This window comes from Rissa tridactyla, chromosome 3, assembly GCF_028500815.1.
Source record: "Rissa tridactyla isolate bRisTri1 chromosome 3, bRisTri1.patW.cur.20221130, whole genome shotgun sequence".
NCBI classification, from domain to species: domain Eukaryota; kingdom Metazoa; phylum Chordata; class Aves; order Charadriiformes; family Laridae; genus Rissa; species Rissa tridactyla.
This window is the reverse complement of record NC_071468.1, coordinates 18,391,164-18,415,355: the sequence shown is the minus strand read 5'-3', so window position 1 is coordinate 18,415,355 and position 24,192 is coordinate 18,391,164. Positions and strand designations below refer to the sequence as shown.

Sequence of the window (24,192 nt, the reverse complement as noted above, 5' to 3'; positions counted from 1 at the left end):
GGGTCATTTGTTGACTTAATGCTCCAGAGGTTGTCACTGCTTAAGGTGGCCGCCCTCTCTGGGGATGGCTGGAGAGTACTTTTGGGGGCTGTTCTGAGTTTGCTGGCCTTACCCCTGGGTAGCTCCGCATCACCCCCCCCACAGGGCTTGCCTTGTGGCATAGTGACTGCATCACGCAGCGCTGGGGCGCAGCTCACAGCTTGGGTTATGGTCTTCAGAAATGAGCATCCCTGATGCTTCAGGCCTATGTAACGACAGCATTTCATATGCTGGTACCCAGAGGCATCATGTCTTTCATACCGTCAGGCAACCCCCGGTACTGGACCACCTCGGGTGACTTGCCAAAGGGAGTCTGGACCAGGAGTGAACTCTGCAGCCAATCATTTAAATTGCTAAAATGTGAGCGTTGCACTTGAACCTCCCTTGACAGGAGACTACTTACAACTTCTTCTAATAAAAGTTCACTGTGACACTCAGCAACAAGCTCATAAAAGATCAAAAGGCTTTTCCATGGCTTGGGAGCCCATTAGCAGCAGCAGGGCCCTGCACAGGTAGGGTGTTTGCCGTGCGCGGAGGCAGATGTCCTTTTGTTCAGCAGTTTGACTGCAACTTGTCTGCAGGCGTGTGTGTGTATGCATGCACGCGTGTTTTGCGAAGCTGGCACCGTTGAGAGCAGCAGGGCACGCCGGTGCGAGCAGCGCAGCACAAAATGCTTCTGTCACAGCTACTTTCCCAGTCTTGAAGTCAGTCGCTTGCATTGCTAGGCAAAGGATGATAAACGTGGTGATGGTGAAGTGCTTATTTCTGCAGTACCATCAGGAGGCCTCGATCCTGCATCTGGGTCACCACTCCGAGAGTTTGGGGGCAGTGTCTTGAAAAGAGGGGGCTGATCTTTGGTGCCAGCCAGAAAATAATAGCAGTCAGATGCATCCCTGGCTGAGCATGACGCTGCTCCTGAAAGGGAGCCTGCACATTCGATATTATGTTTGCCCTTTGAATTTCTGTGGCATGCCCTCTGCTGCCGCTCAGCATCCTCTCGTCCTCTCCTCCTTTTCCTATGTACAGCTGCTTTTCCAGCAGCAGATGAACCTGTCTGCAGCCCTGGCAGAGTGGCAGGGCACAATTGAGACCCCTTGGCCAGCATCTTCCCAAACAACAAGGGAACTTCTCCCTTGCCCTGAAACCCAGGCAAGTGGGATTTGACATGTGCCTTCCCTGGGAGGGAAGCCCTGCTATGAGTGACAACAAAATCTCACCACAGTGAGGGTGCTGGAGCACCTGAGGCACAGCAGACGTATTTTGGGCTTCCTTGAACCCCGATTCCTGATGCTGAAGACATGCTATTAGATGTGGACCTATTATTTGGCATGGTCCCCGCTGTTTTGCTTTAGTCAGCTTTAACTCAGCGAAATTTGCTAAATGATTTACAGGGCTGCATAAACGTCCTGTCTGCTGGCAGTTGCTCATTGAAATTCATTTTAGGGAGTGCCAAAGCCATTTCAATGGGAGCGATGTCTCCTGTTTGAGGAGCATTGTCATGGCAACAATGCCAGGTGCACACAGGGAAGAGCAACTCATATTTATTTGAAAGGTTAGAGCAATTATTGTCGTAAGGGGGTACCTGGCTGCAAAGAAAAGCCACATGCGTATTTGGGGGTGTAGACAAGCAAGAAGCACTCGTATGAGTTTCCAGTTGCTTTCCATGGGGAAAACGTGTATGAGAACAATCAGGGAGATGGATGGGGGTTTGACCCAGAGGTCTTCTCCTCCTGCCCAAGCCCCTTCACAGTTTTGTTCCTCACCATGCTTGTTTTCCACTTCAAGTTTTCCAGCGGGGATTTCAAATCCAGCCTTGACCCCTTCTCAGCTCAGCAGATGTCTCTTCCCTGCAACGTGCCACCCCCATCACCCACCTCCCCGTGAACCAGGGCAAATATTGCCACTGGACCATGATGAAACATTGGAGCCAAGTTTCTGTCCCCTTCGTTACCTGCTGTGTGCCCCACAGACCTGACTGACCACCCAGGCATGAGGAGAAAATCCCAGAAAGGCAGAATGGGGCGGGGGAATGTCAGATTTTGGCTCTGAACCCTGCAGGCTTCGAAATGGGATTTGCAGGGTTTTCTACTGAGCGAGGATGTTGGGCTGGCCTGAGCCCTAGGCAGTCAATCCTTTGCTTGCAGCGCGGGATGAATTTTTGGGGACTAATGGCAGTTTTGAGCTGGCATGGGCAGGGCTGTGCAAATCCAGGGGAGAAGTTATTTCTGCTCTGTCAGCTTTCCCAGGCGCCTTAAGGAATTGCTGCTGGGGGTGGTTTTGATCAAATTCATATCAAATGTGTTTTCCCTCCTGGTCGTTGTCACTTGTATTGCACTGTTTGTGCATGCTGTCCTTGGAGACTCGGATACTGATCGAGATGGAGCCTCTCCTCGCTCATCCCCCAGTGATCCTGCCTCCAGCAGGAACCCTGAGAGCTTTAAGGACCGTGGATCACCATCACTAGACACGCATGGCAATGGGATTGGGAAAGAACAGCAAAGCACTGTTTGTCCTTGTGTTACCACCTCCAGAGCCATGGAAAGGGGAGGTCATACCTTCCGCTGTCCTAGGACAGCAAAGCATTTAAGCTTGACCAAGGGCTCAGGCTCTGTTTTGGGGGCAGACCAAGAGAATGCCTTGCATCTTTGCCTAGCTGGCCCCTTGCAAAATGTGATATTGGCAGTTGAATGAAGAAGTGCATTAGCCAGAGTGCAAAATTCACAGTCAGACCAAAGCAAACATCAAGGGTTCCCCAGAAGAGCGTTTCTGGTCTGACAAATCCTGCCCAATATGGTCTTCCGAAGAAGAGAGTCAGGCAGCATTCGGTCTAGCATGTATAATCATCTTACCTGGCAATCGTCGCACCTGAAAAGTGTTTTCTGAGGCACTGAGCATCAGCTGTGCTTGTCGTCACCCAGCTATTCGAGCAGCAGCAGCTCTCAGTCCTCCTGTCTCTGCAAACCACCTCCCACGTCTTGTGTCTCCACAAGGCCAAGTAAGAGCAGGCTGGATCCTTTTCCAGGATTTTCCTGGTAGTGATGCTCTGGAGCAGGCCAGTGTTATGTATTTGAGCCGTATGTTGTCATTTAAACACAATGCATCCTGAGGCCAGGGGAGCAGTTGGTTTATGCAGACATGGAGATGACAGCACAGCCCCGGGGTCTTACAAAGACTGATTCAGCAAGCCTTGGAGAAAGAGGTGGAGGGCAACCAAGAAAATAAGAGCAGCCAGATGAATTTTGGCTCCAGAGGTCGGGGGAGGATAAAGGGACTGGTTCCCCCTCCCTTTTTTTGCAGTGCCCAGGCTAGTGTGCTCGATCACGGTTTTGGTAGGCACAAGACCGTGGAGTCCCATGCAGATCTGGGCTGCTGGACCAGCAAACCAAGCTGCCACATCAGCTCAGCTGATATCCACGCTTCCCAAAGCATGCGTCAGGCTTAGCTTCAGGCAGGTTTTCCTTTGCCCTCTGTGTCATGTTTGCAGCACGCTTCAGGCAAAATTTTCATTAAGTACAGACATTTCATGTCAGCAAGGCTTGGTTCTGCAAAGGGCCCTGTACGGGTGACTCATGGGACATCTTGCAAAGATGGGATCCCATCATCAGGGACAGAAACGCTAACGAACCCTCTCATCTGCCAGAGACCACTGGGTAACAACTAAAATCGTGTGTGACACAAGGTCATTCACATAATCTGGCCCATTTCTGTGCATCTTCTGTCCCTCGGGAAGGAGCGTCCCTGTGCTGGCTGAGCAGGCGTCACATTGTCCTTTCGCGTGTCTCCCACAGGGCACATGTCCCCTGCGTGTGGGACGAACGCCTCCACCACAGACCTGGGTGTCTCTCGTTGTCGTCTCCTCACCCTCAGGTGCAATTTTGTTGTCGACTTGTGGAAGAAAAGCCTAATCTGCTCCTTTTCCTTCCCAGCAACAAGGCGGCTTCCCTCCTTGAGTATCTGTCAGAAATTTGAGCAATGAAGCTGCTAAGTGCATAAAAGCACTCCCTGGTGCCCCAGTCAGAAGAGTTGTGTGCTGCAGAGACAGACACAGGACCAGCTGGGTCTCTGCGTCTCTAACAGCATGGAGGGGGCCTCAAGCCCCTGCAGCCTCTGGAGACACTCACCCAGCAGATGAGGACAGCCAGGGAGATGAAGAGCAAAGCCTAGTGATGGGGCGAGAAAGAGCTGCCTTGCTCTTGGTGGTTGGCCCCAGCCCTGCCCTGGCCTCTGGTCCAGGCTTCTCAGTGGCTGCTGATGCTGGTGGTGCCCAGCCCAGATGATGATTTGGGAGCTTTCTCCCCCACAGAACCTGGTCCCCTAACAGCAGCCCGCCTGCCCCTCTGCCCAGGCCCTGCTGGGTACCGAGCGCCCACACGAGCTGCGCGAGGCAGGGAGTCTCCCAAGCCACGTGCCCGTCTCTCATTTCAGCTAATTAAGTGACTGGCTAACAAGCAGATGTACGAGAAATCAATGCGGCAGCTTTCTGTGGAGCCTGAGAACGCACGCTGGAAGGGGCAGCACCAGTGGATGTGGCTTTGAAATGTCACCTCCAGAACATGTGTTCCTCGTGGCTCTTCTCTCGCTGGTCCTCTGGGTGGGAAGTGCTTGGCTGTTGAGGGGGTCAGGGCTGGTAGCACCAGGCTTAAGGAACAGGACTTCACTCCCGACTGCCTACCCTGGATCTTGTAACGATGACTCTCCAGTTGAAAGTCCTCCAAGCTGTTCATGTAGTTCTCCTGGGCGATCAGTGGAAGCTGGATGAGTGACAAGCTGCATAAGTGCATTGTTCCCTCCGTTGATTCAGGAAGAAGTGTCTGTCTGTCCAGGCAGCGACAGCATGCCATGTTCTCATGGGCAAGCTAGTTACTGACCACTATAGCAGTTGGCTGGTTGGTTGTGTTGTTTAGAGATCATCATTTTCCTGGCCCACTGGAGACATCATTACTGGCTGCATGCAGTACTTCTTAGCTATTCCAGCTCCAGTTGGCGGGTGATCTGGGCACCCGCTTTCTTAGCAATGATGCTTTCTTAGTACGAGATCTCTGATCTAGGAGCACAGCAGGATTGAGGTGCGCAAGGTCTCTGGATCAGAAGGTCTCTGGATTAGAAGGTCTCTGGTCCAACCTTTTCTCAGAGGGCCAACATCAAAGCTAAAGCAAGTTGCTCGGGCGAGCTTTGAACATCTCCAAGGGTGGAGGTAGCTGGCCTCATTCTTTCACTTGGGAAAAAAAAAAAGAAAATAAAGCAGTGTTAAAAAGGCATGACTACCGTTCTGAGAGAGCACTGAGAGATGCATTGTGCAGCAGTGGAAACCACCTTTTGCCATGCTGAATCTGAGCAGCAGTAGGAAGTGAATGCTGGACTTGACACATCTCTGCTTCTGGAGATCTGGCCTTGTCAAGAAGCGCCCCGGAGGATGTCCCATGTCCCCCAGCATGTCCTGCCTGAATCTGTCTGGAACTGAATGCTGATTCCCTGGGAACAGCAAGCTCCCCTGATCCGTGCAGTGCTGGTCGCTTGTCCGAGTCATGAGAGGGGTTTCTTCTATGTCACGTAACTGAGCAGTACAGTGTAGATTGGGGATGGCAGGATTTTTGCGAGTATATCAAGGATTCCCACTGGTGCACCATGACTGTGCAGATAATCAGGTTCTAAATGAATGCAAAGATCCATGTAAGGTTGTCACCAGTCATTCCTGGTGCCATCTGATCCCACAAGATTCAAAAGGCTAGTGGAGATAGGAGGGCTGGGGATGCCAGCTCCCTACACCTCTGCCCAGTGCTGCGCCCATCTCCTTAGGTGGCCTTGGCCAAAAAAATACTTTTTTGGAGAGAAGTATTCCCCTGTTGGTCTCTTTTCTGCTCCTGTCACCCTGTGCCAGACTGTGCTAGCTCGTTACTTGTCCCTGCACATGCATGACATTGCTCACAGCGTGCCTTCCCCAGCTGGCATTTTTTCTCTAAGCAAGAGATCTCTTCTTGCCCTGCCTTTGCCATTGTATAAAAGCCATTTTGCTTGCCTGCTGACAGGGGACATTCAGCCCTATCCTTCTAGTGCCACATCCCTGCTGGGGTCACTTGCAGGCAGGCACGTGGGTGCTCTCTCTTACCCTTTCCAGAGGCGTGCCCAGGAAACACAGGTGGGCTGGCATGCTCGTGCCGAGGACACATCGCCTCCCGAGAGCCGCTATTTGCTGTCCGTGACACTGGGCTGGCATTAGGAAACACATTGTTCTCCACGGCACACGGGATACCGCAAATGCCAAAAGCTTACCCAGGCTCAAAGGAAAATGGGAGAAATCTGCAGAGCATAGCTAAATACACAGAAACCTGGTCTGGCTAGGAAACCCCTTAGACACAGATATCCGGGGGCTGGGAGCGCATCAGTTGTTGGAAATACTGTCTATATGCCCGTACTGCCCTTATATCCTCCTACTCCAAGGTGCTCTTGGCAGTTGTCAGAAGAAGAGGCTGTGCTGGATGGCCATGGGGCCTGGTCGGGTATAGCAGTTCTCCCCTCGGTGAGCCATCCTTAGAGCATCACCAGCCCAGAGGACTTTTCCACGGGCTATTGTAACTACGGTTTGAGGGGGGAATGCTCCGTTAAAAGACCTTTCGAATGAAATAGCGTGGTTTGAAACAAAAACTAAATCCTGATGGAGAGTGCTGGGCTTGGAGCGAGGCCAGAGATTTGTATGCCATGTTCATGAAGATATCATCCTTCTCTTGCTGCTGCTGGGGGACAGCAGGAGGAGAAGAGCTGGAGCTGCAATTCTGCAAGATTTGTTTCATTCTTTGATTTCCGGTACATGGAAATGAGATGAAACTCATTCCCTCAGCAATTGCCTTCGCTACAGACTCAGGGAAGAGCAATTTCTCTTTCTGAAATGCAGAGAGCTGGATGCGCCGTGGGTGCCCTCAGCCTTCACGCCAGAGCAGGGCTCTTTAGCTCAGCCGAAATGGACTCAACACCAATGGAAGGAAGACCCCCAGCAGCAGCAGTGGTTTCCTGCAGACTTGTCCCGCAGTGTCACTGGGGCTCCCCGCAGTGGGCAGGGAGGAGATCTGCCATGCCTGGTGGTTTGGGCCAACACAGAGCCTGGCTCAGCAGAGGGACCTCTAGCCCCATGCACCCAAACCTGTTGGAGAGATGCTCCAGAACTTGCTCTTTCCCACCTGCAGTGTGAACAAGGGACAAGGCAGGGAAAAAAAATTCCAGCTTTTTCAAGGGCTGTGGTGTTGTGTGCTCGTCTGATCTTGAGTGTTTGGCTTAAATACCCAGCTCCAGCTCCTGGAGACATTAGATTATGGCAGTAACACCACTTTCATCCCCACATCAAAGCTCATTCTAGACCTCTGTGAGGATTTGATGGACAGCTTGGAAACACCATCTAGATTGACCCCAGATTCACAGCAGGTGAAGAAAATGCATAATGTTCTACAGGCTGCTTTAACCCTCTGTTTTAATCTTCTGTTTTTTCCCTCTGTCTTGTGGATTTGGGACTCCCTGCAGTGACTCAGCAGTGGGGGTTTCGGGGTGCTATGCAGTGTCCCTTTTGTTTTCTGTTCACACAAGTACCATCACTGTCTTGCGCTGAAAGACCCCCTGAGCTACAGGAGAGAGAAAGATTTTAAAATGCAAATTTCAGCACATGCGTACTGGCTGGGAACTCTGGGGTCTCGGCATACTTCATCCAACTGTGTCCAGCTAGGAAAACCAAGGGACCACATCGCTCCGTGAGCCTTAACGCACTTGTCCTGGCTCTGCCAGGGACCCCTGGTCTGCCTCACTGGCTCCGTGTATTGTAACACGAGAAAATCAGCCTCGCACACTGAAAAAGAGGACCTCTGAAACAGAGGACTGCAGGCAGCAGGCTCGCAAAGCCGGGCACCGAATGCAGCGGGAGCGCGGGACTGGGTGAGGGCGGTGGGAACGCGCAGCCTGTGCGGGCAGCCCCCCGCTGGCGTGACGCCCCTGGCATCGTCACAGCCCACGCCACCCAGCAAGTCTCCGCCTGGGAGAGGACCGAAAGCAGAGCCCGTGTCAGAGGGGCCGGCAAGAGCGGGGTGTCATCAGCGCACATCCCAGATTACAGCAGAAAGCAGTCCTTGCTCTTAACACAGGATAAATTGTGCCGTTGCCTTCTCCTTCTGCACTGATCAAACCCTGTCCCACGGCCACATGCGTGCGGGACCCTGGGAGAGACTTTGCAGCAGGCAAAAGGCAGTGCGATGGAGTTCAGGCAACGCTCTAAGAATAGCCTGCGTTACTTTCGCATACTTGCCGTTTCTCAAACAGATGCCATCTCAAACACCATTAGGAGGAAATCCTTTCCTCCGGGATTGCAGTCTCATCCCAGGGACAAATTTGCCTCAGCGATTCTTGCGGATTGGAGGCTCATCCAGGGAGCAGACTTGCCGTTTGTTCCTCCCGCCCTTTTTCCCCAACAACCTGGTACGGCCGAGCACAAGTCTACCCAACACAGAGCACTCGCTCGCACCTTGGACACTTGGAAAACTGCTTAACAGCAGCACCTGCTGGCAGTGGCCCTTGAAGCCCCGAGGCCACATTATTCAGGGAAATCCTGTTGGTGTTGGATCTAAGCGTCAGGAACAGCTTTTTTTAAATTGGCGTCCAGGTGGGTTGTTGTTTTTTTTTTTTGTGAGAGAGAATTATGTTGTGGAGCTTTGAGGAATGCCACACACGGCAAGCCAGAGCGCACCCATAGGAAGTTTACATCTTCATACCTCTGCTGCCCTCAGAATTGATGAAGGCAGCTTTTTTAATTAACTTTCCTGAGAAAGGCACTTTTTTTCACACATGGGGGCAGGGTGCAGTGTACATTTTAATGGGAGTTGTCAGGAAAAATATTGATTTCGTTAGTAATGTTTTTGAAATTGTGCCATTCTGTTAATTCTGTCAGGTCCTCTTTGACAGCGTGGCTGAGAGCATTTTTGCATCCTTCATTAGTTTTTTAATGCACGGTAATTTCCCCTAACCCATCAATGCAAAGCAAGATCAACTGCGTGCTTGGTAACCATTTTTCCTATGTACAAACCTATTGCAGTAATAATTATAAACAGAACAAATGATTACAGAGATTCATTATAAAATACAATTACACCGAGCTGTGCTGCATTGTTACACTTTTCACAGACATCGCTTGCTCTTGAGTAAATGGTTTCATTATGAGCATGAAGGGCAAACTTAATACACTTCTGACTCATAGCAAACAGCACAAGAAATCATCATGGCTGTTCCTCCAAGTGCTTGGCAGTGTTTGCTCTGAATGAGAATAAAATGCCAAATACTTGTCAGCTTAACAGAGGGGCTCTGGGTGGCGGTACAGACGTGCAAGGAGGGGAGAAAGCCAGAAATTACGGCAGCACGGCCTGAATTTCACTCCCCTAGAGCGTGGCTTTCTTCCATGTTTATGGGTTTTCAGCGCTGGGACCTGCCAGCAGCAGCAGATCCTCCTTGATCGTATATTAGAGCAGCCTCGGGGCTGCTCCCGCTTGTGTGCTGGCTGCCCCTGGAAAGCACGGAGGAGCCAGGGATGGGACAAGGGACGTTCCTTCAAAGGATGGGAACAGACAGGCTTGGGCAGGTGGGGAGCGACCAGGAAGCTTGTTGAAGCAACAGCGTTCAGAGGAGGGCAGTGCTGTCAAGTGTGGGGAAACAGCAAACCCAGCCGGCAGGCCGGCATCAAGCAGAGGACTGCAGACAGTCACTGCGTTGCCTTTTGATTTCATCTTGTTATTGCCTCCTTATTTCTTGTCTGGGACAAGGTCAGAGGCAGGAGGAGGTACCGTCCCGGCGACAACGCCATGTGTACGTGACAGTGAACAGGGCGCTCCGGGCAGGAGCAGGGGCTGCTGGATTTCTGCCCCACAAATTGTCTTTGCAAGGGCTTTGCACTGTAGGAAAGACCACGTAGTTCCCCCCCAAACCATGCACAAGCCCCTTGTGCCCCAGGGGCTTGGCCACCTTCTGGCAAGTAGCTTTCGTCTGGGTGTTTCTAGGCTGCATACGTGAGTGCCTGAAAAGAGCTGGCAAACCTCTCCCATGCTAATATTTTCCCCTGGTAAAGCAATTCATTCACTCAATTTTCACTCTGTTGGGTGCCCCGCGGAGCAGATCTCTCTGCTGGTGGCCAGAGCCTCCTGCGAGGCTTTGGTCCTTCGTGGTGGGTGCAGTTGTGGCTCTGCTCTGAGCAGGGGTTCTGCCTCCATGCCTGCCCTGCTGGTGCCACAGGGGCAAATTCAGCAGCCCCAGGCCATGTGAGAAGAGACTTGCTGCACGACTCTCCAACAGGAGAGAACCAAACCTTCAGGGCTTGGGTGAGGAAGCGCTGCTTGCAAAGGGAAATAAAAAAGTTAAATCTCACCGCCGGTGAAGCTTTCCTTCACCCTATCCTAACCAGAAAGACTGTCTTTCCCTTATGTTCCCAGCACAGAAAAAGTCCTAACTCCAGCATCCCTTTCAAGCTTGTAAATTGGAGCCTCCAAAGCCCAAACCGAGCAGCTGACCATGATGTTGCGCATGGATCTGCTGTGCCTGGCCAGACAGAGCCTCTTCTGTGTGCAGGGGTTGCTTTAAGCAGCGCATCGTGGTTCCAGGGGCTTGGTCTGTGCTGGTTCCCAGTGCTCATGCCCCCATGAGCCTACGTGGTGTGTGCAAGCTGCCAAGGGGCTGTTCTGCACCCTGGATTTTGGAAAGGGACTTGTCTTGCTGCCCCTGGACCGAGGCACCTTGGGGGAGGCTGGTCATGTCCAGCCATGGTCTCTGGCCGTGCCGGGTAGGAAGGCACCCTGCGAGCTGCTGGTGCTCCGACGCTGGGGTCCATGCTCATCCCGAGACAAGCTCGGCCTGTCGGCTCCTGCCCTTTGCTTTCGGCTGTGCTGCCCCTCCAGCCTGCGCTACCAAACCTCCTGTCTTCTGTCCGCAGCCCCTTCTGCCCTTTCCACGCTCCTCCTCCTCCTCCTCCTCTCCCTGTCTCCCCTCCACCCTTTTCCCCCCTTACTCTTGAATCTCTATTTCTTCTTCTCTGTTCCAGCAAAACGATATCAATCAAGGTGATAGATGATGAGGAGTATGAGAAAAACAAGACCTTCTACCTAGAGATCGGGGAGCCCCGGCTGGTGGAGATGAGTGAGAAGAAAGGTGGGGGACGTGCTCCGGGGCTGAGCCCAGCCTGTGTGTCCCTTGTCTGGCTCACTCATGCCTGGCGCCTGCAACACCGAGCTCACATCCCCAACGCCTATGGAAAAGGGCAGGAGCGAGGACACTTCCCACCCCGCCCTGAACTCAGCCTTTCCCCAGCCCACCAAGGTCCGACCCCAGCCGGGTGGTGGGGAAGCTCCTGCCCTTCCCCATACGCCCCAGGGGGGATGTGCAGCCGCTTCCCCCCACCCGACCATCTCTCCGGCACCATGGCCCCCCTGGGCGGACATGAACTGCATGCGTGTGTGATGCCAATCATGTGTTTGCCTTTGTCTTGTGTTCCCACAGGAAATTCATTACCCTTAGAGTACTTGACCGTGAGGAGTATGAGAAAGAGTGCAGTTTCTTCCTTGTGCTTGGGGACCCGGTGTGGCTACGACGAGGAGTGAAAGGTGTGAGAGTAAAACCAGACCAGCTCTCGAGACGCTGCCGTCCGCTTTCTCTGTGTCTCCCTACTCTCACACTCCTTTCTCCTCGCACTTTGGCTCCCGGCCGTTTTGCCCTCCCTCCTTCAAAGCTTGGCCACTGCACCTTTTTGCTCTGTTTTCTTTCCTCTTTCGTTTTGGGAGGACTCCGTCTTGCTCGCCAGGGCCCCCCCGGGAGCAGCCGGGCGACGAGCATCGCCAGCCCCCAGAGATGTTTTGAGAGCGCTGCCCTGCCATGGCGCAGCTGCGCCTTCATTTAATCGAGGAGGAAAACTCGGTCTCGAGAAGTAAAAAGGCGATGCTGCATCATTTTTATCGGAAGATAAAATAGCCTTCACTTGAAATAAAATGCATGGCCAGAGCAGTAATTTTGGCCTTTTTATACTTGCACTAGGGCTTGAAAATAGCAGAGAATCATGGCACAAACAGGTAATACCGTACGATGCAATCAGTCTAGAAGAAATCAGGTTATACTCAAATAAAGTTTCATAGCTCTGCACTGGATAATAGCTTCTCATAGGTATAATAAAAACAATTTCCTCTTTCATCACATTTCCAAACCAACTGCAAACCTTCCCAAAATACAGAGTTCACTTATTTTTTCTGTGCATTTTTTTTTTTCTGCTAGGAAATTAAGTGAGAATTGATGGCAACAGCTAATTCTGCGCGCTATTGGCGGCTGAGCAAAAAGCAGTGTTAGAGTTACTTAAGATAATTAGTTGCCCTACAACAGACCCTTATTAAAGCCTTTGTTAAAAAATTGGCAGCGGCATTTGGTCTGTCTGCCTTGGAGCTGCTTTCTAATTTCTGGGACATAAGCTCTTCCCTTCAGCAGGCATGGGGCTGTAATATATTATTGGTTCAGGGCAGAGGGGGCCCCCAGCAGTCCCCACGCTGAGTGGGGACGTGCTGCTGTATTTCAGGGTAAAAACACATGCGGCAGGGATGCCACGTTCCCCTTTGGCACGGGTGCCGTCCGGATTAGCTGCATCATCCCCTCCATCAGATTTCCTGCTGGTTTATGTGACCAGCTAGCAGAAGCAGGGCTAAAAAAATCAGGCACACCGGGGTGGCCCAGGCTCTGCAGGTGGGATTTGTGTCATTAAAAGGTGGCGGTGGCATCTACGGAGTGTAGCCAGTGTTGCCAGGATAAAGCGGCACGTGGACAACTCAGCTCTGCGGCTCTGGCTTTGCCCAGCTTCGCAGGGACCAGCGCGGGCTCAGCCTTGCCAGTCAGCAAAAGCAAACATGCTTTCCCGGCCCCAGGCTTGAGAACTCACGAGGTCCTAGCTGAAATTTTTAATTAAAAATAAAAGGAAAAGGAAACAAAGTTCCTCATCTTCCCGGTCACAAAGATAACTGAGGAAACCCGAGTGAAGCTCAGCTTTGCAGACTCGCTAGCTGGAAGGCAAGTCAAGATTTTAAAGGATGCTCTTTGCTGCTTTGGCCATGCAGTGATTTTTTTTTTTAATTCATTTTTTGTGCTTGGTTTTGTACGAGAGGCAGCGAGGCAGGGCAAGCTGTGTGCTTGGCACCCTGGAGACGAGAGCATCTCCAAAATGTCACCCTTGGGCCATGTAGCCATGGTGGGGTCTGCACCTCAGGGACCAGGGACCCACCAGTGCACTAAGGGAGAGGCTTTTCCTTTTGTTTTGGAGACCTAAAATGTTGGGCGAGAAGATCCTTGAGCCAAGCCTTGCCACAGACTTTTCTTCTCTTGTCATATACGCCAGAAGCAGCTGGAGCTATTGCTCCCCATTAGGCAGCTGGAGGAGGTCAAAGCCAGTAGCCGCTGCACGTGGGACATCTTGTGTCCTCCCCTGGGGCAGAACTGCCTCTGAGGCCAATGGAAGATCTTGCACATACAATTAAAAGGGGAAAAATGAATTTTTGGAGTGTGCCTTTTAATCCCATATCCACCCCATATTTGCGATAGTTTTTATTTTAAATCCACAATCCCATGAAACTTTTCTGTTCCTTTTATTTTTAGTGCCTTTCTCTCAACACTAATGGTATCCTGCAGCTTTACAGATCTGAAATCTCTGCCCCGGGATCTGGAGTCTTTCTGTGGATATCCCTTTTGATTTCATTATTCATTTACTTTTCTTCTTCTGTGTTTGTCTCTGTCTGTCTCCTTCACAGCCCTGTTGTTGAATGAGCTTGGTAAGCGCGCATTTGTTTTTCTTTTCCATTTTTTTCCAGTTTGTCTGCGTATTTTCGGAAGACAATTGATTTTGTTTGACATTTTTCTTTGCTCACGACAATCTCTTTTAGGGTGGTCAGCACTATTTAAGTAAGCTCAGGTACCTAACGCCATATCTTCCCTTGGAGTAGAGCCCCAAAGTCACTAATGTTAAGAAGCGGTAACCCGCTGTGGCGAGGAGCACTTTTTGGGCATGGCGTTGTCACAGCCATAGTAAACGCACCAACACCCCGAGTTGCAAACCTGCCCCCTGCAAATTAACCCATCGCCTCTTACACTGGCGTGGCAGAAACGGGATTGCCTGGGGATTTAGGGATGCTTGTGGCTGGACGGGAACATTGGCCAACCCTTTTTGAAGAGATGGTGCAAACTTTGCCTCCAGTCTTGGGGAGATTTAGAGCCCACACAGCCTCTTAAATTCCTTGCTGGCCACCCCCAGGATAGGGCGGCCAGGGAGGGAAGCAAAGCCATCCTTGTTCTCCTAATCCCCAGGGCAGGCTTGCACTGGTCTCACCCACTCCGCAGCATATATTAGATACCAGGGGGTGGCAGCTTGCAGATATGGGCTGAAAAGCCTGTGTTCAGGTCTCCCCACACCATCCCTGGGGTGCGTGTCATGGAGTAGCCCCCCATCATGTCCCCAGCCGTGGGGCAGGGAAGGACCACCCCATCCCTGCAGGCTGCAGGGTGTCCTTGTTGCTGTGCTGATGCTAATCCTCTCTCTTTCTCTCTCTGTCTCTTTTTCTCATTTTTGGTTTCATCTAGGTGGCTTCACCATCACAGGTATGGATTTCTGCTCTCCCCCCACCCCCGCTTTCCCTCCTCTTAATGGCCATATGCTCACCCTGCTCTTTCCTCTTGGTTTCCTCTTTGCTTTTGTTCTGCCCTGGAGGGAAACTCTGGAAGGGTAAGAAGGTGCCGTGCCGTGGCCCCGCTGCCCCGGACGGTCACACTAACACCGTGTCCTCTCACAGAGTGCTTTGCCTGCCCTACACACATCTAACCCCCACTCCGGGGAGGGAGACCCCTCACCCCTGAAGCAACGGGCAGCCCCCGCTGCATCTCTTGGAGCGGGGCAGGGGTTCTTCTCCTCTTGGTCCAGCCTTCCCCTCCCTGCTGCCCACGCAGGAGGTGCGCAGAGGGCTCTGCACGGCGCGGGGACCCCGTCCTCATTCCCCAGGGTGCCCGAGCACTGCAGGAGGTGCGGGACCCCATGGCTGCTTCCAGGCACACAGCCCCTGCCCTTCCCACCAGCGAGACCCAGGGTTTGCTCAGCCCTCATTAGCCAGCCCAGCATCCTTCGTTAAGCCGAGCGCTGCAGGGGGAGAAGGTCCCGGATCCCACATGTTGCAGAGCAGCCCCTCAGAAGGCCTGGAAACGATAATTCAGACTAATGAGGCTCTCCCTTTGACCAGCGGGAGGAGAAGGGCTTTCCCACAGCATGGTGCTGCCTGTGCAGACGAGGGGCAGCCAGCAAGGCAGCGACACTAACCCCGTGTGAAGTAGGAGTATAGTTTACTAACCGCACGGTAGTGGTTTGCTTGGGGCGTACAGTCCCTCCTGCTGATGTCCTGCTGGTCGCTTTGATAGGCAAACCCATCTTCAGGAAGGTCCAGGCTAGAGATCATCCTCTTCCTTGCACCGTGGTCACCATCCAAGGTACCGGCAGCGTGGCGCCCGAGGGCCATGGCAGTCTAACATGGACTGACTGGAGTGTTCGCCTACTGACAGTTTAGCTCCCGTCTGCAGTGAATCCCACCCTTTTTAACCGTGATATCCTTCTGCTCATCCCTGGGGTGGACTGGAAGGGAGCTCAGTGGGGGTCTGCGCAGGGTCAGTGACAAAAGCCATGCTGCCTGGGGTCCCTATGCCCCAGAGGTTGCCAGTGGAGGTGCAGACCTGCTCCATTGCTCCTGTAGTCTCTCCGTTGCCTCCTCTCTCAGGGTTTGGGGCCAGGCTCCTCACACCTCTGTGGCCCAGCACTATGTCTTCCAGTCCCACCATCGCAGGAGGAGCAGCTCTCTGGCTGCCAGCCCCATCCCCAAGGTAAAGCCCAGCTCAGAAGGAGCAGAGCCAAGATTTCATACCCGTCTCAGCTCTGAGGCTCCTGGCAGCTCGCTCTGGTTGTAGCAGGCTGATGGAAATGTCCTGGCCATGCCCCCATGCAGACGTGGAGAGCTGGGAAATGGAGCAGCCTTAGTGATGATCTGTCCCCCCCCAGCATCCCTGTGGTACCATGCAATAAGCTGTTCCCCAGCCCTGAAGGTGAACCGGGCTCCTCCTGAGGTTGGACGAGTTGCAGACCTTTTGCTAGCATTTCCCAGCAAAACTACCTTGCCTGTCGCTCCATGATTTCCTCCTTCTCAGCTGCTCTGTCGCTCATGCTCCCACCTGGAGGCTTCCTGACCTCCCCTTCTGAAGGGAAGCCAGCTCCAGAGTTACCAGCCGGGCCTGGCTCACCGACGGGCTCTTTGCTTTGCAGAGGAGAATGAAGAAAAGCAGCCACTGACCAGCAAGGAGGAGGAAGAGCGCCGAATCGCGGAGATGGGGCGCCCAGTCCTGGGGGAGCATACGAAGCTCGAAATCATCATTGAGGAGTCCTATGAGTTCAAGGTACTGTCCGTGCCCCCTGTCCCTGCTCTTCTTCCTCTCCTTTTGGGCTTGCACAGCATTGCCAAGCACATGTTAATGGCATCGCAGCAAAGCGAGGCGGCTCCTGGCATCACAAGGTCTCAGAGCAGGGCCAAGGGACACTTTCAAAGGCAGGGGAGCCAAGGCACGACAAAAGGCTGAGGGTCACTCCATTGAAATGGCGGTGGGTTAAAATACACTCTGCATCCTCACTCTATCCATTAGCCCACAGCCATGGTCCTTGGGGGATGACCCCAGACTTTCTGTCCCGCTCACAGACTGTGGTTATTATTATACAAGCACATCAGTCTGGTGAGCCCTAAGAGCCGACTGGGCTCCAAAACAATGCAGGTTGCTTTAAAATGTAACCTCATTCTCACAGTGATGTGCTACACTTAGAGGCGGTCTTGAGCGAGCCCCGAGCCTGGGACCCCCAGCACAAAGGGCTGATACCCCAAACGCAAGTAATGGTTGTGAAGCTAAGCTGTCGTGAATGCGTGTGCCAGGTCAAGAGCTGAAAGCTGGCCATTTCATTATCTTTTCCATTTTTCTGTAGTATAAAAAAATAAAAGGCCACCCTGAACTGCGGCACAGCGGTGGCTGCCTCCCTTCCACGGTTTTGCCGCCTGCCCTCAGTGTGTGTCCGAGGCATCGCCGCTTGCGGGCAGCCCTCAGGCCGCCTGCACAGGAGCATCTCCTTCCCGCCGCTGCCACAGCACCTTCCCTGCTGGCACCGAGCTCCAGCTCCCGAGCAGCGCAGAGAGATATAGTCCAGCTCCGCAAATGGTCCTTGATCAGGTCCCAGTTCGTGCTTTGAAGCAGCCCAGTAAAATTTCTTCCCAAGGCAGGAGCCGTGGGAACAGGAGCTGTGGCACAACAAGCACGCCCCAAGCACAACAACAGGAGCTGTGGCACCTCGGCACTATTTGCTGTTAAACCTCCGCTGAGGTGGTTCAAGCTCCCATCGCGAGCAGGTTTCGAAAGGTCTTTTTGAGCGGCAGCGAGGGGAATTGGAAGTACTTACATTTGCTTTCACTGCTGGGGCTCTTGACCTGAGCTTAAAAGCTACTAAGCTTTTTCCATAAGTGCACGGCTGTAAGCAGTAGTGCCGGTGGGTTTTAGCCCAGCCTCTCCAGCCCGATAGCCCCTAATTCTCCCCTCTGCGTCTCCATCCACAGAACACGGTGGACAAGCTCATTAAGAAGACGAACCTGGCCCTGGTGGTTGGCACAAACAGCTGGAGGGAGCAGTTTATTGAGGCTATTACTGTCAGCGCGGGTGAGTTTGGACCACAGCTCCAGGTGAATTACGATCACCCTCGCTCGTGTCGTGGCTTGGCTGTAGCGGTAGTGCAGACCGTAGCGGAGCAGCAGAAGGCAAAACAGGTGGCAGAGTTATTTACAGCGTCTGCATGCACAAGACAGCTGATAAAACCCTTTCGTGAGATCACCTTGTCTGATGGGTAGGAAACCTCCTGCATTCAGTGCGTCTGCAGCACCCGGCGGAGAAACGCCCTGGCTGTCACCAGATGGCAGAGGGGAAAAGCCACTGCAGGGAGAGAGATCTGGGAGGCGAACACCGTGGTTAAATTCAGAGTGGCACAAATGATGCTGGCGTGGAGCAGAAGCACTCCCCATTCCTGGTGCTCCCTGGTGCTCCCTGGTGCTTGTGGTGAGGACAGCACGGTAGCAAGGGTGCCAAGCCCTGAAGACAGCCGCCGAGTCCCCCTCTCTAATGGGCCAAAATTTGCCCTAGACCCTCTGCTTTCAGGAACTCCTGCTGCTCCAGCCAGCTGCGGCTGGAGGTTATGGCTCAGCAGCCCAATAGCTGCAGCAGCGCGTGGTATCCGTGGTCATATCTGGTCATATCTGATCGTACCGTTCCTCTCTTGGAGAATTGCCTTTCCCTCAGAAATGCCCTGTTGTACTGTCCTCGTAGGCACCAGTGCCATGTTTACCAGTATGCCCAGTATGGGATATGTTAGCATTCCCACGCCTGTGGAAGACGAAAGAAAGAAGGCCTCCTCCAGATGTGGTTTTAACAGCTGGAGACACCATAACTCACTGGCTGGATGTTACGACCTCACAGCCCAGGCTGGGCTGCCTGTGTGCGTGCATTGGGGCAAAATCAACCAGCTTAAATTAAATCACTGGCAAAGGCAATTTGAGTTCATCTGTCTAATTGTGCATTGAAATGCATGGGGGAACACTCGCACTTCCTACCTTCAGCTCTGCTGTACAGGGTAACCTCTGCCCAGCACAAAGTAATTAAAAGTGATGGCCATACCATTTACCCTCCGCCTCTGAAAAGGAGGACAGGGCATTTTGCAGCAGCTATCTCCTTAAATTGCGATCCCTCCTCTTGTAGCATAGTTATTCTTAGAGCCTCCAGCCAAGAGCCTCCCATTATTTCGGATACAGCATGAACATATCATGCGAGACAATCCTTGCTGCAGGTTTTGTGGCTAATGCGGCTAAACTAATCTATGCCAGAATCAGTTATCTAATTGCATCCCATATTAAAGCACAGATAATCACTGGTACTTGGGTCCCATCTCTGTGACATGTGTAAAGACTGCAGTTATGTGAAAGCCCTATTGCCACCGTGTCTTGAATACACAGCCATCAGCGCTAACAGGATGATTAACAAACATTTAATAAATGTGGCATATTTCGGTGGACATGAGCTGTGCCTTGCAGTTGGGGAACGGTAGTTTGTCTCTGAGCTCTGGACCTACTTTTTTTGCCAGGGTGTAGCTCCTCAAGCGTTGTGCCAAGCAAGTTAAAATGCCTCAGACCCTGGAGTTTGGGTTTGCATTTTTCCCTGCAGCCCACCGTGGGGAGCAGGTGAAAGTCACAACATTCCCACTTCAAAACGTAACGTCCCAGCTGAGAGAAGAAAGATTAAAACCCCATTTCCCACCCAATGAGCAGCTGGTGGCAACGTTGTGGGGGAGGCTGAGTGAAGGAGCAGCAGGAGATCAGGTCTGTGGAAGGTGCCGGCAAGACTGTGCCGCCCTGTGCCATGCCATCCCGTGCCATCCGCGGGGCTGAGCCGGAGCCTCTCACCCGTAGCTGCCTTCAGTGTGCACCCAACAGACGGTACAGTTTCTTCCACAGCCAAAAACATCCATGGGGTTTGCGAGCCTGTTCTGTAACGCGCCCCTGGGTCACCACCCAACCTCACTCTGTGTTTCGAGTCACCTTCACAGGATCTGGCCAGCTCTTCCAAAGAGAGACGTTAATCGCTGCTTAATGAAATGATAGACAGATCGGGATGAGTGTTACGACAGTGGCACTCACGTTCATTTTTCAGTCTGTTTTATCATCTCCATAAAGATTTAGATCCATGACAGCCCTGCTGCCGTGCAGCTTGGGAGAGGATTAAAATACCTGCTGCAAAATTACAGTGTGAACACAGCAGTGCATCCTGCCAGTACCAGCCTTTGTGCAACGAGCAAAAAAAAAAAACAGGCCAGCATAAGCTTCCCAGGCTGAAAAACCGTTCCTTATCTCCACGACAATCCAGAGGAATAGAGTATTTATATCTGCCAAAATAATAGCACTCTGCCACTGATTAGCTACTGTTTCTGCCATAGTGAGTTTGAAGCTTTAAAGCCAAGCATAATTTTCCATCAAGTTATTGTCGAGGCATCGAGTTTCCCACTGCCTCTATCTTATGTGTTGGTCTTGGCCTCCAAAGGTGCTTTGAAGACAAACAATGTGTGCAAAGCTGCAGCCCAACAGGGTGCCGAGTAGGATTTTTCCCTGGGAGGTCATGGCTTTATTTAGCTGAATATTGAAAACCTCCAAAGATGATGTCCATCAGCCAGGGTATGTGTCCCGGGACTGCACCATGGAGGAGACGGAGGAGGATATATCCTGGAGGATATATCCTGGAGGAGATATATCTCCCAATGTTACCATCCAAGCTGCAGTTTTTGGCTGTTGCCCCTTGTTGCATCACTTGTCAGTGCAGAGGGGAGTTTCGCTCCATCCTCTTGGCACGTGCCCTCCAAGTCGCTGTAGGCTGTTGCTTGGTCCCCTCCTGCCTCCTCTCCTCCTGATTCACCAAGCCAGCTCCTTCCACCTCTGCCCATAGGCAGCATCCTCCAGGCTCCGCTCATCTTGGTGGCCCCACTGAATCCCCTCCAGCTTCACCCCAGCCCTCATGTGGGATGCCATATCCCCTGTGTACAGATATCTGCATTAGAGGTTCTCTCTAATCCAAATATCTGCCTTGCTCTCGCTGGCTCCATCACTACCCTGTTCCCCACAGCCGCATCTCTGCTGAGAGCCCCAAGGATGCCAGCAGAGTGTGAGGTTTACATGAGCTGGGCCAAACCAAGAGCAGTTTGAGCCACCTTATAGGTTACCAAATCTCTTGAGGGTCGTCACAGTCAGGGTGTTCCCTGGGCCTTTTTCTTTCTCATGGTCTTGCATGCTGTGTGCACTCTCGGTGGGACCACGACAGGGAATAGCCAAGAGGTGAAACTTCAGTGCACAGGGTTTGGCCTCCACTTTCCCATCCCAGTGGCATGTCTTGATCCCCCAGTTGGCTTTTCATCGCCACCTTTGCGAAGAGGCAGAAAACAGTTGTTACGAACAGCAGCAGGGCAAGCAGCTCACCAGCAGCATCCCCCAGTAACTCCGTTGTCATGGCACAGAGCCACCATTTGAACAGGGGGTTAATTGATACCCACGTATTGGTACACCGCGTACAGCAAGACCATTTTATTCTCCCTGTGGGAGGCTTTATACATTTTGTTATTCAATCAAACATCCGCATTGTGGAGGAAGATGTGAAAGGAGGAATGTTCATCCTGGCCAGCAGTGGGGCAGATAAAAACAGCACGGTCTTGTTCAAAAGCTGATGCCAGCCTGATCGGTGCTGTGGCTGCCCGGAAAAACAGCTTTTCCCAGGCACAGAGCTGTCATCCCCTTAAACCCAGTGTCCGACAAGGTGGGACCTTGTCCCCTCTGCCACTGCAGAGACCCAGGTTTCACTGGGTATGCTTGGCCACTCTGGGATTTGGTCCCTTTTTGCTGCCATCCTGAGGTGTCCTCCTGGGAAGAAGAGCCAGGCTCACTCATGCCATCTGATGGAGATGGACTGCACATTGTGTCCTCCCCTTGGTAAGGAGCTTCTGCCAACAGCTGTGCAGGGAGAGCTGGTGGCCCACATCCTTGGAGGGAAAATAAATGCCCAAAAGGCAATGACAAATCACCAACCTGAGTGCAAGGGATGTCTTTAACACAACTTGCAATGGCCTTGGAATCCCCGACATCCATGACTTAGAAAACCGTCCTTGTTCCTTGAGGGGGAAAGGAAGGCTCCCACTGATTTAATTGGAAAAACGTCACCTCCCCTTCATGCCCAGGGGTGGTTCAGGCGTGAGCTGGAGGAGTTTTTGACTGTGCCACAGCTCTGGGGTTGTGCACTGTGCCAGGCTGGGGGAGCTCCGCGTTGGCCACGCCACCTGCCCAGAGGAGAAGCTGGCCGGCGGGCTGGCCAGGTGCCTGGTCAGAGCTGCTGGAGGCTGGATGCCAAGTGGCTTTGGAGAGACAGGTGAGGTGCCAGCACCTGGAGCAGGGGGAGGGGAGAAACTGAGACACCTGCCTGGATCCCCATGGCCCTGCCAGGACCAACAAGATGAAAATGTGCTGGGACGGTGCCATGGGAAAGGGACGAGGAGCCACGGGAGGGAGCCAGGACAGCCCGATGTCTGCTGGGCTCTTTCCCTGTCCCAGAAAGCATCTGGTGGTTAAACCCAGGCAGAGGTGCTGGTGTGAGGCTCGGCGTTTTCTGAAGTGCAGGTTGGTTTTTGAGACTGATGCCTTTAGAGGGTGCCTCTGTGCCGTGGGAAGGAGCCAGGAGAGGCCGACGAGCCCTTATGGTGATTGCCCAGAAAATAAGATATTGGCAAGTAAAGGTCTTCTAGGGCCCAAATCATGAGAGATGGCATTTGGGGGGCAGCAGTACGCACAGGAGCTTTGCCCAACCTCCTCCAAGATGGGCGAGTCTAATCAGGCACGGGTGGTTTTCTCCAGGGGAAGACGACGATGACGATGAATGTGGGGAGGAGAAGCTGCCCTCCTGCTTCGACTACGTGATGCACTTTCTGACCGTCTTCTGGAAGGTCCTTTTTGCCTTCGTGCCCCCGACAGACTACTGGAATGGCTGGGCTTGCTTCGTTGTCTCCATCCTCATGATCGGCCTCCTGACAGCTTTCATCGGTGACCTGGCATCCCACTTTGGCTGCACCATTGGCCTGAAGGACTCAGTCACTGCAGTCGTCTTTGTCGCACTGGGGACATCGGTGCCAGGTAAGGACAACAGCAGGGTTTATTGTAAAGGTCCATCTCTGCCCAGTCTGGGTTTGGGTTTGGTCTGGGAAAGCTGGGCACAGCGAGGTCCTCAGCTGTGTTCTTCAGGACCCTGGAGGACAGATTTGAGGTGTATGTGGAAGTTGGTTTTCAGTCTCAGGTGGGCCGGGAGGATCGAACCAGGATGTGGATTCATCCCCCCAGAAATTATTTCAAGGACCTTCCCTTTGCAAAGACTGTGAAGTATCTATTTCTGTGGACAGCCTCCACGGCATCCATTCTCAAAGTAGGAAATTGGTCTTCGATTAAAATGCTGTCTGTGTTGGCAGTCCCACATTGTCTTTCTGAGCATCTGCTCCTTTAACTTTGCCTCCCAGGTGGGTGAGGTGCTAGTCTGTGCTCAGGGTGCTCTGCCCAGCACGGACACTTTTGTGTGAGACCAAGTTCAGCTTTGGTTCAAATGGATCAAGGTGAGGTTGCTGAGCTGGGGAAGCTCCTCAAAATGTGACTTGTGAAGCCTCTAGAAGGCTCCATCCCCATAAATGTTTGGAGACGTGTCTCTAATCAAATGGCCACCCAGCCTCAGAAGACAGCAGAGACCAAGGACTGACCAGGGAAAGAAAAAAAAACCACGAGTTTGCACACCTACATCCCACTTTGTGCTCTCAATGCACATCAACTTGCTGCAACCCAACCTCCTCTTCTGATGGCTCAGCAAAGGGCCTCTCTTAGGGGTGAACCAGTGCACTGGAGAAGATGGTCCTAGTGACACGGTTGCTCTGGGAAGTCCCATGCCAGCTTGTGTGAGAGGGCCTGTCCCTTTCACTCACCCTCTTCCATGGGCTGTGCCGGCCAGGCATGGCCTGGTTCCCAGACAAGGGGCTCTAACACAACCCCACCACCCCCCACCTCGGTCACATCTTTCCTCGCCACCCCCAGACATCCACCCATCAGCACTCGAGTGCTTGAAGATCTTGAAACTATCCTAATGCTATTAGAGCCCTAAAAAGAAGCGGCAGAGACAAAAGGAAGAACAGATTTGGGCAAGGAACAGAAGAAGGAGCATTTTTTTGGACCTCTGGCACTTTTAGGCATGAGGTTTGTAGGGCTGTCTCACACCCTTGACAGCGAAAATCTTCCCTCCTGCTTTCGCCGACAAAAGGTGGCATTTAAGAAGTTGTTTTCAGGACATATTTGGCTACGCTTGTTTGGACTGGCAGGTGCTCGCAGACCGTGTCGTGTTAGCTGGGTGCTAGTCGGGCTCCTCCACACCAGGGAGGTGCAGGGTGCTTTCCAGGAGGGGGGACGAGCGTGCAGTGAAATCCAGACTGCCAGGGACTTTCCCTGC

The 24,192-nt window shown here is 52.7% G+C and overlaps 1 protein-coding gene across 7 annotated transcripts in view; it reads left to right on the top strand.

The window, feature by feature from the left end:
• SLC8A1 (solute carrier family 8 member A1) overlaps positions 1 to 24,192 on the top strand; it is a 146,344-nt gene that overhangs the window by 108,085 nt on the left and 14,067 nt on the right. For 3 of the 7 annotated variants that reach the window (XM_054195155.1, XM_054195159.1, XM_054195156.1), the window contains exons 3-10: positions 11,093 to 11,199; positions 13,827 to 13,847; positions 14,653 to 14,670; positions 14,780 to 14,794; positions 15,478 to 15,546; positions 16,370 to 16,500; positions 17,697 to 17,796; positions 22,569 to 22,844. In XM_054195155.1, coding sequence (XP_054051130.1) covers positions 11,093 to 11,199; positions 13,827 to 13,847; positions 14,653 to 14,670; positions 14,780 to 14,794; positions 15,478 to 15,546; positions 16,370 to 16,500; positions 17,697 to 17,796; positions 22,569 to 22,844 — 737 coding nt within the window. Of the gene's footprint in view, positions 1 to 11,092; positions 11,200 to 11,547; positions 11,652 to 13,826; positions 13,848 to 14,652; positions 14,671 to 14,779; positions 14,795 to 15,477; positions 15,547 to 16,369; positions 16,501 to 17,696; positions 17,797 to 22,568; positions 22,845 to 24,192 lie in introns of all 7 variants that reach the window. The other 4 variants (XM_054195157.1, XM_054195158.1, XM_054195160.1 and 1 more) reach the window with 4 other exon arrangements.